Genomic DNA, 14,095 nt, shown 5'->3' on the forward strand with positions numbered 1-14,095 from the left:
GCTAACTGTGCAGAGCTAAATTAAGAGTCACCACTACCTATTGACTCGTTCTAGGAAAGTAAGCAGAGATTGACATGACTTTGGGCAAATTACGTATTGAGTAACTGAACAATTGGAAGGAGAGAAAGGGCAAACAATGTGATTATCCACCTAATTTTTTCATGTAAGCATGGCCGCCACCATTTTCGAGCTATAATGTGTCAAATTTCCGCTAAAGCACTACCCGTAACAGTAGTTGTATTGTAATTGCGATGCATTCACAGTGTAGATTTTACAGGCTAGTTTTTAATACTTTTAATATGGACCACAGAAAAACTGCGTTTCAAAATAGCTGGTTGAAGTGTAAAGAATACGTGCAAGACATTTGTTTTGACCATAAGCCATGCACCAGAGCTGAATGTGGATGGAGGTACCCCATGATTTGCACACCCCTACAAAGGGAGAAGAAGCTTGTCAGCTTTGGTTAAAAGCCTTAAACTTAAAGAAACAACGAAATTTCTGTTCGTTTGCTCTTTCCACTTCATTCATGGCAGACCCACGGAAAATCATCCATTCCCCAAGAAACAATGCTCCAGTGAAGACTCCGAGGCAACGTCTCATCAGGATATACAAACGAAAGATTGATTCGTTCTCAAGTCATGAACCGGTTGCATCGGTTTTCGGATCACCAGTAGTGATGGGAAGTTTGGTTCTTTTCTGCGAACCGATTCTTTCGGACAATTCGATTCAATAAACTGGTTGAAGAAAACGGTTCACCGGTTCTTTTGCGCTCAACGTAATGACGTCATTGGCGATGATTGCCCTTGATTCAAGCCTTCGGTTTACCCGCGCTCATAACATTAGCACAGAATCAGTTCAGAATCAATCACCAAAAGAATCAGTTCGGTTCAGACACTCTGAGTGTCAGTCTGCTTCACGCTGAATCACACATGCGCAGTATCATCAGCTCCTCGGTTCTCGAATCGGATTCGTCCGACAGAAACTGTTCTTCACTCGAGAACAAGTCAATCGTTCATTCGTTATCTGGCTTGGCTCGGTGTTCATCTTCAGTTCTCTCTTCACAGCAGTTCAGTCAGTGAACTGTTTGAGTAAATGAATTACTCTGGGATATTGGTTTATTTTAACTCAGAGGGAGTGTCAGCCACGTTAAAAAACTTCACAGTTTAAGTCATTCATGGATTAATCCGTATTGGAGACGCAAACCGTTTCAAATGATTCAGTTTAATTTGGTGAACTGTTTCAAGAAGAACCAGGTAAAATTGAATGATTCATTCGCGAACCGGATAACATACACTGCAGTGAACGGACTCACAACAGGCCCGGAAGAGAAGAAAATGCTGAATAAAGTCGTAGTTTTTTTTATTTTTGGAATAAAATTAATTTTTGATGCTTCAACAAATTCTGACTGACCCTCTGATGTCACATGGACTACTTTGATGATGTTTTCTTTACCTTTCTGGACATGGACAGTACACCGCACACACAGCTTCAATGGAGGGACAGAAAGCTCTCTAAATCTAAAATATCTTAAACTATGTTCCGAATATTAACAGAGGTCTCACGGGTTTGGAACAGCATGAGGGTGAGTCATTAATGACATAATTTAGATTTTTGGGTGAACTAACCCTTTAAAGCCAGGTACTGTGATTGTATTAAATAAAAATACAACTGTTCTGCAACTGGAAAACCATGTTGCCATGTACAAAATACTTTCGCTACTTTTTTTTTTTTTTTTGTAATACTTCTTGTAAACAGGGAGTGGAGAATTTATCAATTTCTCTTGTGCATCTGACTGACTTCAGTGGTGTGTTTTGCAGATGATGAGTAAGGTGACCATTAGGCCGCACAAATGGAGCCATTGCAGCTGCTCCTTCAGTACAGTGATGCCTGCACTCAGTAGGAGGTCCAGGCATTGACAGACCACACTTATGCCTCAAGGGATAAAATAATGTTACACAAGGCAACACAGTTCAACAGTGAAGATCCCTTAGCCCTGGCCTTTCTCAAAAATAACACTAGCTCTTAATTGTACACTGGCTTAGAAGGTACACTTTTCTTGTATCTTCAAAGAACATTTAAAATATCTCCAGCAATTCTACACTTCCAATTTTAAGATGCACATAATGGATCAAATTCTGATTATCATGATGGAGCTGAAGTTAAATTTACTTCAAGGAGATCTTTCTGAACGCTTTGATGTGTCCCAGAGTGTAGTAAGCCAAAGTCTACTTCCATGGCATTTTATGTGAAATTTAGAATGGTTTAGTAATTTTGGATACATTGTGTACTTGTTTGGAATTAGTGTGACCATTAAATACACTGTTTTTACTTTAAATGCCTTATATTACTTCTTTCTCCTTATACAGTATATGCACTACGGATGTCAGCGATTAATTAATGATCGATTAATTGTCGATAATAGATGCAATCGATTAAAGCTATCGATGGTCAATTAAACCGTTTAATGTTGGGCTGCGTGCTGCTCGTGAGAAAAACACGTGAAATCGGCTGTGAGTGACGGTGACGTATACAAACGCATCATTCATTCATTCATAATGGACAAATTAAGCTTTTAATTTGATTTAACCTTAAAGGTACATTAAAATAGAAACAACATATAGTTATTCAACATGGAAAGAAATAGAAATGTAGTAACAGTCATTTCACCAGATAATTATTTCATACCGTGCTTTGCAGGGCTGCGGGACACAGTCTATTAATTACAACTTGTTAATTTGTTCCTACGACTTAATTTGTGGCAACTGTTCATGTTCCTTAAGTAACCCATGATTAAACTGAATTGAGGTAACAAATTAATAAATCAAAGTAATTCTTAATTCATGAAAAAAGGGATGCTTTAAGGAATTGATGAAAAATGTAACTTTTTATTTTAATTTGCAATTAATAATTTGACACCCCTACTCTGAAGGTTTCCTATTTGTTCAATGAGTTATTAAGTAAATGCATGCATTATATATATTAAATATATATATACTTTTATTTTGGATGCATTACTAATTTTAACCCTAATTCTGCACTGTATAGTAATAAGTTTACAAGTAAGGACAGAAAAAAATAGATTTTATTATTACTTTAAAACTCTCAACACATGGTTTCACAGTTGAAAGAGACAAAGGAGACATTAGTTATTTACCTAAATCCTCAATGCAATCACATAACAGTATTTGGATTCACGTCTGCTTTTAAAAACACAAATTCGCAATTCGAATTTCGACTTTCCCACTGTGCAGGTACTGATATGACCCATCTACTCCAAGCGACAAAACTAAATAATTAAAACTGTCCTCATAAGTTTTGACAGGCCATGTCTTCATTTCATCCTCCCACTGTGTTATACACAATATATGTACGTGGTAAAAATTTACCATCACTGTGTTTAATAGTGTTCTGTGTGTGCTCCCACCACATCGCTCCATAGGCTTCTTACCTACCAGCTATCGAAACAAAAGTTTAACAAATTATAAGGAAGTACGTCATCCTATTTACTTCTAAAATGATACAAGTGTCATTATAATGTTTACTCGTGGATCAGATCAGAAAAAAAGTCACCATTAGGAATGCATTTCTGTATGCACAGCATGCCCTTTTGAAGCTTATATTATAATAGTTTATGAATTTTATGCTACACTCATTAATAATACTGCAGGGTGCACATGGAGTTTACTAATTTCATTCACCAGAGGCCTTCAGGTCACATACACATGCAGAATTGTTAATGACAGAAAACAAGAAACGTTATGACAAAACTACTCCTGCTCCAAGGATTTTAATAAAGCATCTAAAGTTGAATATTAAGACAAATGTAAAGAGAAGAAAATCTAAATTATACACAGTATGACCCTCTATGCTCTCAAGGCTCCATAGTGAGCTCATTTTAGACTCAAAAATACATATAAATTCAAGTAAAAAAAATATATATAATGTTTTCTAAAGATTTATTTATTTATTTATTTATTTTTAATGCACTTTTATAAAAACAACAACTCAGAGTCCAACAAATCTGAGCATCATGGATAACTGACAAAGTTCTGTTATGGGATGCATATTTTGTGTAGCTGCCACTATTGTACAACATTATGCATGTGTTTTAGGTTCATTTTTGTAAGATTTTTGAAAGATGAAGAGAAAAATCTGTACTAATTTCAGAAATCATTGATGATAGTGATGAGTGCATCAGGTTCATTTTTGTAAGATTTTTGAAAGATGAAGAGACAAATCTGTACTAATTTCAGAAATCATTGATGATAGTGATGAGTGCATCAGAAAATCATAATAAAACAAATTTTTGAGGACAAAGGAGGACAGAAGAAATGAGGGTCAGGGCAGTGATGAAGAATAGGTTGTTGTGGAAGTCTGTATTGTAACAAGAACATTACTGTATGCAAGTTTGAAAAATGCGATCCATAAAACAACCAGAAGTCAGAAAAGATACCAGTGTTTATTAGCATTACTATACTGACAGACAGCGATGCTCTAATGATCCAACATCTACTAATATGTGGGTTGTCTGGGGTACACTGAACAAGAGTCTTGTTTACTTTCACTTGTGCTACAATAATTGTTTTGAAATTCCAAGATGATGCACAAGGTTAAAGTTTTTTAAATACTTTTGAAACACTAAGACATGGTTTTCAGGCAGTGAAATTGCATCCTAATTTGTGTCAAGTTTTAGACATTTTCACGTGCGAGTTCCAAATCAAATATAGCAGCACAAGAACATTTTTTATTATGTCTTAAAGATTTGTAATATTTTTGAAACTGTAAGACCATTCCACTTCTTTTCAGATAGTGAAAAAGCATTTGATTGTGTGTGAAGTTTCAGACAATTTGCCCAAAATAATTGACCCTAATGGGACAACGTCAGTTATAAATGAATGCTGGCAAGTCCCTGTCTAAATGAGTGATTAATTGAAATCATTCATTCAAATGATTCATTCAGAATGGCTGATTCATGTAGAACCTAAGCAAGTATATATTTAGTTTTATTAGCACGTTAATGCAAGCAAAATGTTTAAATGTAACGCATTAAAAATATTTAATGCAATTAATGCAGGGGGCAGGGCTAGGGTTGGCCAACCCACTCTCAACTGCTGCTTCGGTCACTTTTTCTCTTGACAAGAAGTGCATTTATTCAGTCGCAGAACGACTGAAAATGGAAAATGTTTCAGACACCCGCTCCACTTCACTTCAGCGCCAGGCGCAAGTCAAACAAGTGCGGGAATGGTACTGTGTCTGCAGCGCATGTTCTTCAAATGCACGCTCAAAGTCGCCGGCATGTGTTGTAGCCTGTATCCTTTCATATCAAAGGGTAAAATAATATGGCTTATATGAGGCAACAACTAACCTAACCAGCTACTGCCAGTAACAGACTATCACTGGATCTACACCTAGCTATTAAACCATGCCAGTTTGGCTAACGCACGATCATCAGATCACATGAGATGAGCAGCTTCTCCATAACCACCTCTTCTTCAATGAATCTCAGATCAACAGAAAGCTGCCCACTCCAGGAACAAAAAGTCCCTCAGCCTCCGTATCCTACTGCCCACCAACCAAACCAAAAAAACACCTTATTAATAGATTCCCCGCCGATGAGAAGTTGCGTCCCTGCGGGGCGTAGTGAGTACAGAACGCCGAATGAGTCACTCTGAGAATTCCTTCAGCTTCTTCAGACGCGTCTGGAGGAGATCACATCACGGCGGAGGATATGTGTCTCTATTTTGAGTCACCGTGATTCCCTGTGGAACCGAGCGAATGCAAAAGGCAGCGAGGCGGTGGCTGATGGACGGGGTCGGTCGAATGAGACGAGAAGGCTGTGAATTAGTTGAAGTACATGAAGCATCTTTGGGAGTTAGTAAGTTGGCAGCACATTAGTAAAGTCAGACAAACGCAAACTCAGTTTTATCAGCAATAGCATTAAAGAGATGAAACTCTCCTTCAGAATAAGAATAAGAATAAATTATAGATTGAAAAACCAGCCACCACAGGAAGTTTGACAGACAATATAAGGTCACCTCTCCGGATGATTTGGTTAACATCTGCTTATGACACCCTCACATCTTTGGTGGGTCCCTGGAGTTCAGGACACAATTACATTTGGATGAGATTTTGGATTCAATCAGAGTGAATATAAAAGTGGGAGAGAATATCAATAAAATATTTCCACTGTTTGCGATTAATACTAGGAAATTGTAAGATATAGGGCTAGGAATGGTGTACATATATAATATATGGTGTAACGGTACACAAATATGACAGTTCGGTATGTACCTCAGTTTAAAAGTCACATTCAGTATGATTTCGGTACAGCAGGTGGACTTTATTTTATTTTTTTTATAGTGGTTAACTGAACAAGCTGCTCTTTCTTTAAATACATTCAGTAATAATTAAAAATCTAACTCAGCTTATCCTTTAAACTATAGGGAGCCCTTTTACATAATAAGGTTACAATTAGCAACTTAACCCAAACTTAAATGGAATTACTATTTATTTTTATATATAATAAACAACACTCAACTTAAGACAAATAATAATGCAAAACTGAAATCGAAGTAAAAAGTAAAAAGTTTTTTTTTTTTTCTTTTTGGTAAAACCACATCCAGGCGTCAGTCTTCATTTGCTGCTGATTTGTGTTAATAGGCATATAGAAACATAGATATATAGAAATACAAATGTAACAAAATAAAATTGAAATGAACTGAAAAATTCAACAAAAGATTGTTGAAAAACGAGAGTTGAGATCACAACCCAAACAAAAGACTGCGCCAAACATTGTTTCACGCTAGTTCTAGTTCAGTAACATCCCATAAATACAATGTAGATGATGAGATTATTCAGACAGACACTGGTCTGCGTCTCATCAGCCCTGTGATGGGACTGCATGGAGCAATTATTGTCTTATGAGAGTCATGTTTCAAAGACTGGGAGACTAAATCATTATCCTTAGCAAAAACAACAATCAAAGAGAGGAAGAGAACAAGTTTGAGAGGAGGGGGAAGCACCACCACAGCAGACGAGGGAACTTTTTCAGCACTATTAGTATTTATTTTATTATTTTGCATTTCTGTTTCAGAGTCATTTGAGAAACAATGGTGCTCTGAGACGCAGTTATTTTAGGGGTAGCTGACGCTAATTGGCAATGGGAGCATTGGCTAGTCTCCAACTTTCGAAATAATTAGTAAAGCACACAGCACAGTCTCACACCCGGAATTAAATGATCAGTGCTGGAACCCTTAGCAACCGCTCTGCCTGGTAACGAAGGAGCAGAAAGGAAGAGAACACAGGAGATTTTGATAAGCTCCAGTGAGACGGAGCTAAACTTCAGCTGTGGAGAAATTTAATATCATTAGATATCTATTAATTCTGTCTCTTTAAACAGAGAGTTATGCATACAGCAACCGCTTATAAGGGACATAATGTACCCTTTTAAAGTTACATTTTTCCCAAACACTTTATTAGTAAAGAAGTCTTACACCAAGTCTTACATGTTTACCCTTTCTCTAACTAACAAGAATATTGAATGAGTTGCATTATAGACACAATATATATATATATATTTTTTTTAATAGTTCCAAAGTCTTATCAGAACGTTTGTGAGTCTCAGGTCAACACCGCAGTGTTTTGTTCCTGAATAAATCTGTTTTTGAATGAATCATGAGTCAGTGATTCAATTATCTATTCATAAACACAGTCACGTGATTCATTCGAATCGTTTGAATGAATGATTCAATGAATCACTTATTTAGACTTGCTGCCACCTACTGGCTAATTCAAATGTTATAGCCTTTTTTTTTTTTTTTCTTTTTTTTTTTTTTTTATCCATGATGGGTCTAAGGCAAGACATCCAAAATACCAGGACAAAACCACACTCAGAAAACTATTGTTTGAATATTGTTATTGACAAAGTCCCCCCAAATAATATAGAAATAATTCTTGTGTCAATATCGCACACCCCTACAGATATGAACCGATATGAACACATCTGTTTTGATAGATCTACCACATGAAAAGCATATGGCTCAGAGGTTGCTCTTTTATAGCTCATGAATCATTAAGGCTCAGATTGTTCTCCAAAAATTCCCTTGAGGGGAAATAAACACACACAAATGAGTCAATAGCTGACCATAAGCAAGAGCACAGCTACAAAATGAATGCAGATAGCAGCTCATTTCTACTTGAAGGTATTTAATGAGAAGCATTTGAATTCACTACTGAGATCTCTGATTTTTGATTGCAGACTTGTTATTTCAGAGTTTTTGTGTACACAACACCAAACTTGGCACTCTGACAGAGCGCAAAACAGCAAGCGATGCCAGAACAGAGGCAAATCTGTCCAAAAAGTTGTAAAGATTTAATCTCAGATACTTCAGCTAGATTTTAAAAGACAAAAGCACAAGAGAGCCCAATAAAATCATGCCAGCTTTCATGTAGAGAGCACAAAAAAAAAATGTCATCTCTTCAAATAAAATAATCATCACATTAATCACACTGTTGTTGCATCCTCCACAGGACTTCTGGTCCAGCGACATGAATAAGATGAAGAACTTCAAGAGGCGTTTCTCACTTTCTGTGCCACGAACAGAGACCATAGAGGAGAACGAATTTACTGAACAGATAAACCAGCTCAAAATCTGCTGCAATGACGGTATGGTTTTTGCTTTTGACGTTTGTATCTCCCATTCAAAGCACATGAGTCTGACTCGAGCATCAGGAAACCCACTGAAACACATAAGACCTATGTAACTTATTCTATAGATCATACCTGATGCCGTCACTAGAGTGATCAGATGCTTCTTATTGACTCGCTTGAATCACCAACCATTATTTTATCCAGGAAGTTCAAATCTATAAAGATAAAGTGCACCATGTAGCACAATGAGAAAAGTAGATTCATTGGTTTCCAACAAAGGTCAAAACAAACGAGGAGAAGGGTAAATATATACTATGATCAAAGATAGTCCTATCCAGCAGGATTCGATTTCTCAGAGGACGCCTGAGTGAAAAAAACTGATTCGGATGGCATTAAAAAAATATAAAAACATTATATTTTCTGTAAAACACACATGCACCTGACCTCCTGAGGGAAAACTAGTCTCATCCAAACAGGGCTTTAGTCTATAATCCCACAACAGGAACTGTTTGTTTTTCATTAATTTCATGCATAATCAGAATTTATAATAACAAAAGACATTTAATCCTAATTTTGGCATCTAAGGTTTGTTTGCTTTGTTGTGGTCTTTTAAATGTAATAAATCTACAGAAAAAAAGTGTACAAATTGTAGATTTATAAAAGAAAAAAAAAAAAAAAACATGAAACTTTACACATTATCTTGCATAACATGATGGAACGTCCGAATCTACATGTGAATATTCAGAAAGAAATGATGATCGTTGGGACTTCATTTTATTCATCAGGTCAGCAGGAGAAATGTTGGTTGGAGAAGTTGACGGTTATTATTGTAAGCTTCTGGAAAAACAAAACTATAAAATGTAAAAAATAAATAAAATAAAAAAGTGGCTTGAAAAAGTTTAAATAAAGGAAAATATTAACATCATATATATATATATATATATATATATATATATATATATATATATATATATATATATATATATATATGCAAAAGCCTCTAAATGCCATCTGAAATTTTCATCTAAAATTAGGATTTTTATCAAGCTCCTATATTTATGTTCAGTTATTTCACTTTAATAGCCTGGAAAAGAACCTGCACGTTGCCATTAAAGTAAAATGACTCAACCTAAGCATAGGAGCTTGACAAGAATCCTAATTTTAGATGAAAATTTCCGATGGCATTTAGAGGCTTTTGCATCTGAACTCTTCATATATATATATATATATATATATATATATATATATATATATATATATATATATATATATATATATATATATATATATACTAATACTAATTCAATGAAAAAACAACAAAATTAATTTCAACCAAACTTTCAACTCAACCAAAGACACTCCAAACATCCATAACATGACATATTCTTTAAGGAAGCAGGACATCCAACCAGATAAAATGTAGGGTGGGACATTTTATCTAATGGGAATTTGTTAAACTGATGAACTGCACACAATAAAAAACCAGGAACATTATTAAGAAAGTAAATACTGTAGTGTCAATTTTGAAGCATCACTGAAAGTCAACTGAGGCTACCTTTCACAATTCGAAGCCTTCTGGATAGTTCTCAAATGGAATGATATCTCACCAAGAGGCCGGGAAAATGAGTGGCCCATAAGAGTTTGACAATCTCTCCACGAGATGGAAGAGAGATGCATCTAGTGGCCTGCGAGGACCTCCGGGTCAGAGCCGCTCCAGAGAAGATGAGGAGGAAACGGGATTCTGACCCTCCAGCGTCTTCGCTCTTCGTTCACAGTGGTGCTTATCTTTGTACCTACATTATTAATGCAGTGGTAATGGTACAATTCTTCTCTGCTCTCTGGCTCTATGGTCTTAACGCCTTCTCGAGTCAATATTAAATCGAGTTTCAAGGGAGAGACTACAAGCAAGACCACTTTAAGAATTTAAGACTCTGTCAAAGATCTACAGGGGTTTTCGCACACCTTCGGTCTTGCAATATAAATCGATAATGCTTGTTATTGGCCAGTCTGTATCTTGTTTGAACTCTAAAGAAAGAGCGTTTATACTCTTTATTCTGGATTCCAAACAACTTTATGAATCATTAACACTATTATTATTGTAGCAATATGTATATATATATATATATATATATATATATATATATATATATATATATATATATATATATTACGTTTCACTTGGAAATCCATTACAATATGGAAGTGTTGTGTATCCGGTTTCATGTTATTTGTAAAAAAAAAACAGTGACATTTTCAACCTTCATGTCTGGATTTATACATCTTTAATCATCACAACAGAGGTACAAACAATAAACAACAAAAATGCCTCTTCTGTCAAAAGGTGCCTGGCAATATTTGTTTTTTTTGTAGAGAAAGAAAGCCACAATTAATCCACAGAGATGTTCTCCAGCTATTTTAAAATTCAGAAAAGAGCTTAGGCTACAAAATATATACACTACCATTCAATATTTAAGAAATGAAGAAATTATTACTTTTACTCAGCAAGGATGCATCAATCACAAATAAAAAACAAACCATGGTTTCAACAAATTTAGCAACACAACATTGATAATAATAATACATTTTTCTACAACAGCAATTCAACACATACTGAAGGTGCTTCAAAAGGTTCTTCAACCCGATGCCATACAAGAACCATTTTTGCTTCCACAAAGAACCATTCAGTCAAAGGTTCTTTAAAGAACCATCTTTTTCTTACCTTATTATAATCTGAAGAACCTTCTTTCACCACAAAGAACCTTTTGTGAAACAAAGGTTCTTCAGATGTTAAAGGTTCTTTATGGAACCATTAAGACAAAAAAGGTTATTCTATGGCATTGTGAAGCACCTTTGTCTTTAAAGGTGTAGTTCACTTCCAGAACAAAAGTGTACAGATAAGTCACTCCCTTGTCATCCAAGATGTTCATGTCTTTCTTTCTGCAGTCATTTATGTTTTCTGAGCAAAACATTTCAGGATTTCTCTCCATATAATGGACTTATGCCCCTGAATTAAAATGTCCAAAATGCAGTTTAGATGCAGCAACAAATGGCTCTAAACAATCCCAGCCGTGAAAGAAGGGTCATATCTAGCAATATATATATATATATATGACAACTACAATTTATATACTTTTATTTTAATTGTATTTTTTTTTTTACCTCAAATACTTAACTTGTCTAGCTCTGCATGAACTCTTTTTTATTTTTTTCTGGTTCATGACAGTTAGGGTTTGTCCAAAAAAAACTCCCATCTCATTTTCTCCTTCAACTACAAAATCATCCTACATCGCTGTTTTACCGTTTTTTGTAAAGGGCGTTTGATCTTTTCATGTTTACTTTGTAATCACTGGGTTACTGATTCCGCAGCGATTTAGGATGATTTTGAAGTTGAAGGAGAAAATGAAATGGGAGTTTTTAGTGAAAGCATATATGACAGTTAGCAGAAGCTGGAGATTAAAATTTATAAAGTTCTAAATATCTAAAAAGTGCATCAATTCATTTCAAGAGGCCTTTATTAACCCCCCGAAGCCGTATGGAGCACTTTTTATAAAGGATGGATGACCTTTATTTTGCTTCAAAATCTTGAACAATTCACTGCCATTATAAAGTCTGGAAGAGCCAGGACCTTTTTTAACATACTGCAGATTAAATTCATCTGAAAGAAGAAAGTCATGTACAGCTAGAATTGCTTGAGGGTGAGTAAATGTGCATAGGAAGGTGCATAGGACTTTGTTATAAGACAAAACTCTGGCTACACAAGATTGAATAAACTCATACAAAGAAGCGAAACCATGCGATGAACCCTTGGTCCATTGCAGGATGGGGATTTGGACCTGGTTGCACGCTGGGTACAAAACATTTGTTTGGGGAGCAATCAGGCACCTCAGCTGTCTGAGGCAGCTGTTTCCACAACGCCCATTTTTTCCCCAACCATGAACCAGATGCTCCCATTGGCTGATGGGATGGCATGCTGTTACTTCCTCCACCCCCGGGAGACACGGCAGCGATGGAGACAGCTGGAGTAGGATGGAGTTTGGAAGGAGGGAGCGGATCCGAGGACAGGCGGGGAGGAGACGCAAGAGCGCTTTCTTCTATTTACCCCGTCCCCTTCCCTCCAGCTGCAAATGAGTGCCAAGCATGGCGGGTGAGCCGTCTACAGGTGGGATGGAGAAAGTGTCAGAAACGACTTGAGAAATGGAAAGTTTAGTTCCAATTTACTCGCCCATATACCTAAGATTATAAGAACTCAATTACCGCAGGGTTAATGTGGAAGAAACCGATCCGAGTCACGTTAGGAAGTGGGACCTCATATTTCCTCCCTGCCAGCACGTCTACCTCATTATCTCGTTATATTTGTGATGTATCGCTGATCGAGATGCTACCGAGTCATTCTCCATGGAGAGGCGCCCATGATGGAGCTATCATGCAAATGTTAGCGCAGTCTTTTCCTTAACAAGTGTTTCTTGATTACCACAAAGATGTAAGCTATATTTAATGATAATGCTTACAAAATGGCTTTTCGACAGATTCCTTGGAGGGTTCGAACATAATTACAGACCCAGTAACACACACACACACACACACACTAAATCTCATTGAGTAATTTATACTGCAAAGGATGAATGTAATGTGTGTTGGGCAGAACTGAAAGGAGAGGCATCTCATTTAGAGACAGCCATCAAAATAACCACCAGCTGTCTGTGTGGCCCTCTGGCTAGGCATGAATAAAGAGTGTGCTCATTTCCGATGAAAAACGGCAAGGACTGCAGTGTCTGGATGGTTTCGCTCAGAGGGACGAATCAAAACAATCACATGAACACCACAACAAGGAACCAGGTGTTCAGGTGCACATCAAATAGCTTATATTCAAGCACACACGTCAGGAGAGAAATAACTAGACCAAAAAGGACTTGAGGGCCTTCCACAAAACTCATGTTTCCTATGAATTCTGTGGAGCAAAAAAAAAAAAGAAAAACAGATACAAAAAAGAGCATTCTTTAGAGGTTTAATGGTGCACTGCAAAATTCTAAGTTTAAGTCAAATTTAACTCTGTATGTGCAGCTCCATATTTAATTCTCTGAACTGTTAAACATCTCATTACACCACTTCACCACCCTTTATTATAAACAAACCCTATGACAGTAAGTTAATAAAAAGCTAATCAATCATTAAAATTTGGTGTCAGAAAGATCTTTTTTTTTTAAGAAATTAATTCTATTCAGTGAGGATGCATCAAACTGATCAAATGACAGAGCCAAGCCTTTGAAAAATTATAAATATCTTGTACATTAAAAATAAAGCTGTTCCGTTTTCTTTTCATCAAATAATTATGAAAAAAAAAATTCTACCACTGTTTCCACAAAATAATTAGCAGCACAATTGTTTTTAAGATTGCCAATAATAATATTTCTTGAGCACCAAATCAATCATTTCTAAAGGATCATG

The 14,095-nt window shown here is 36.1% G+C and overlaps 1 protein-coding gene across 2 annotated transcripts in view; it reads left to right on the forward strand.

The window, feature by feature from the left end:
- Window positions 1-14,095, forward strand: part of LOC113110849 (cyclin-dependent kinase 18-like) — a 94,762-nt gene that overhangs the window by 48,710 nt on the left and 31,957 nt on the right. For both annotated transcript variants that reach the window (XM_026275078.1, XM_026275079.1), the window contains exon 2: window positions 8,530-8,665. In XM_026275078.1, the coding sequence (XP_026130863.1) occupies window positions 8,530-8,665 (136 nt within the window). The remainder of the gene's footprint in view (window positions 1-8,529; window positions 8,666-14,095) is intronic.

This window comes from Carassius auratus, chromosome 11, assembly GCF_003368295.1.
Source record: "Carassius auratus strain Wakin chromosome 11, ASM336829v1, whole genome shotgun sequence".
In the NCBI taxonomy this organism is placed as follows: Eukaryota; Metazoa; Chordata; class Actinopteri; order Cypriniformes; family Cyprinidae; genus Carassius; species Carassius auratus.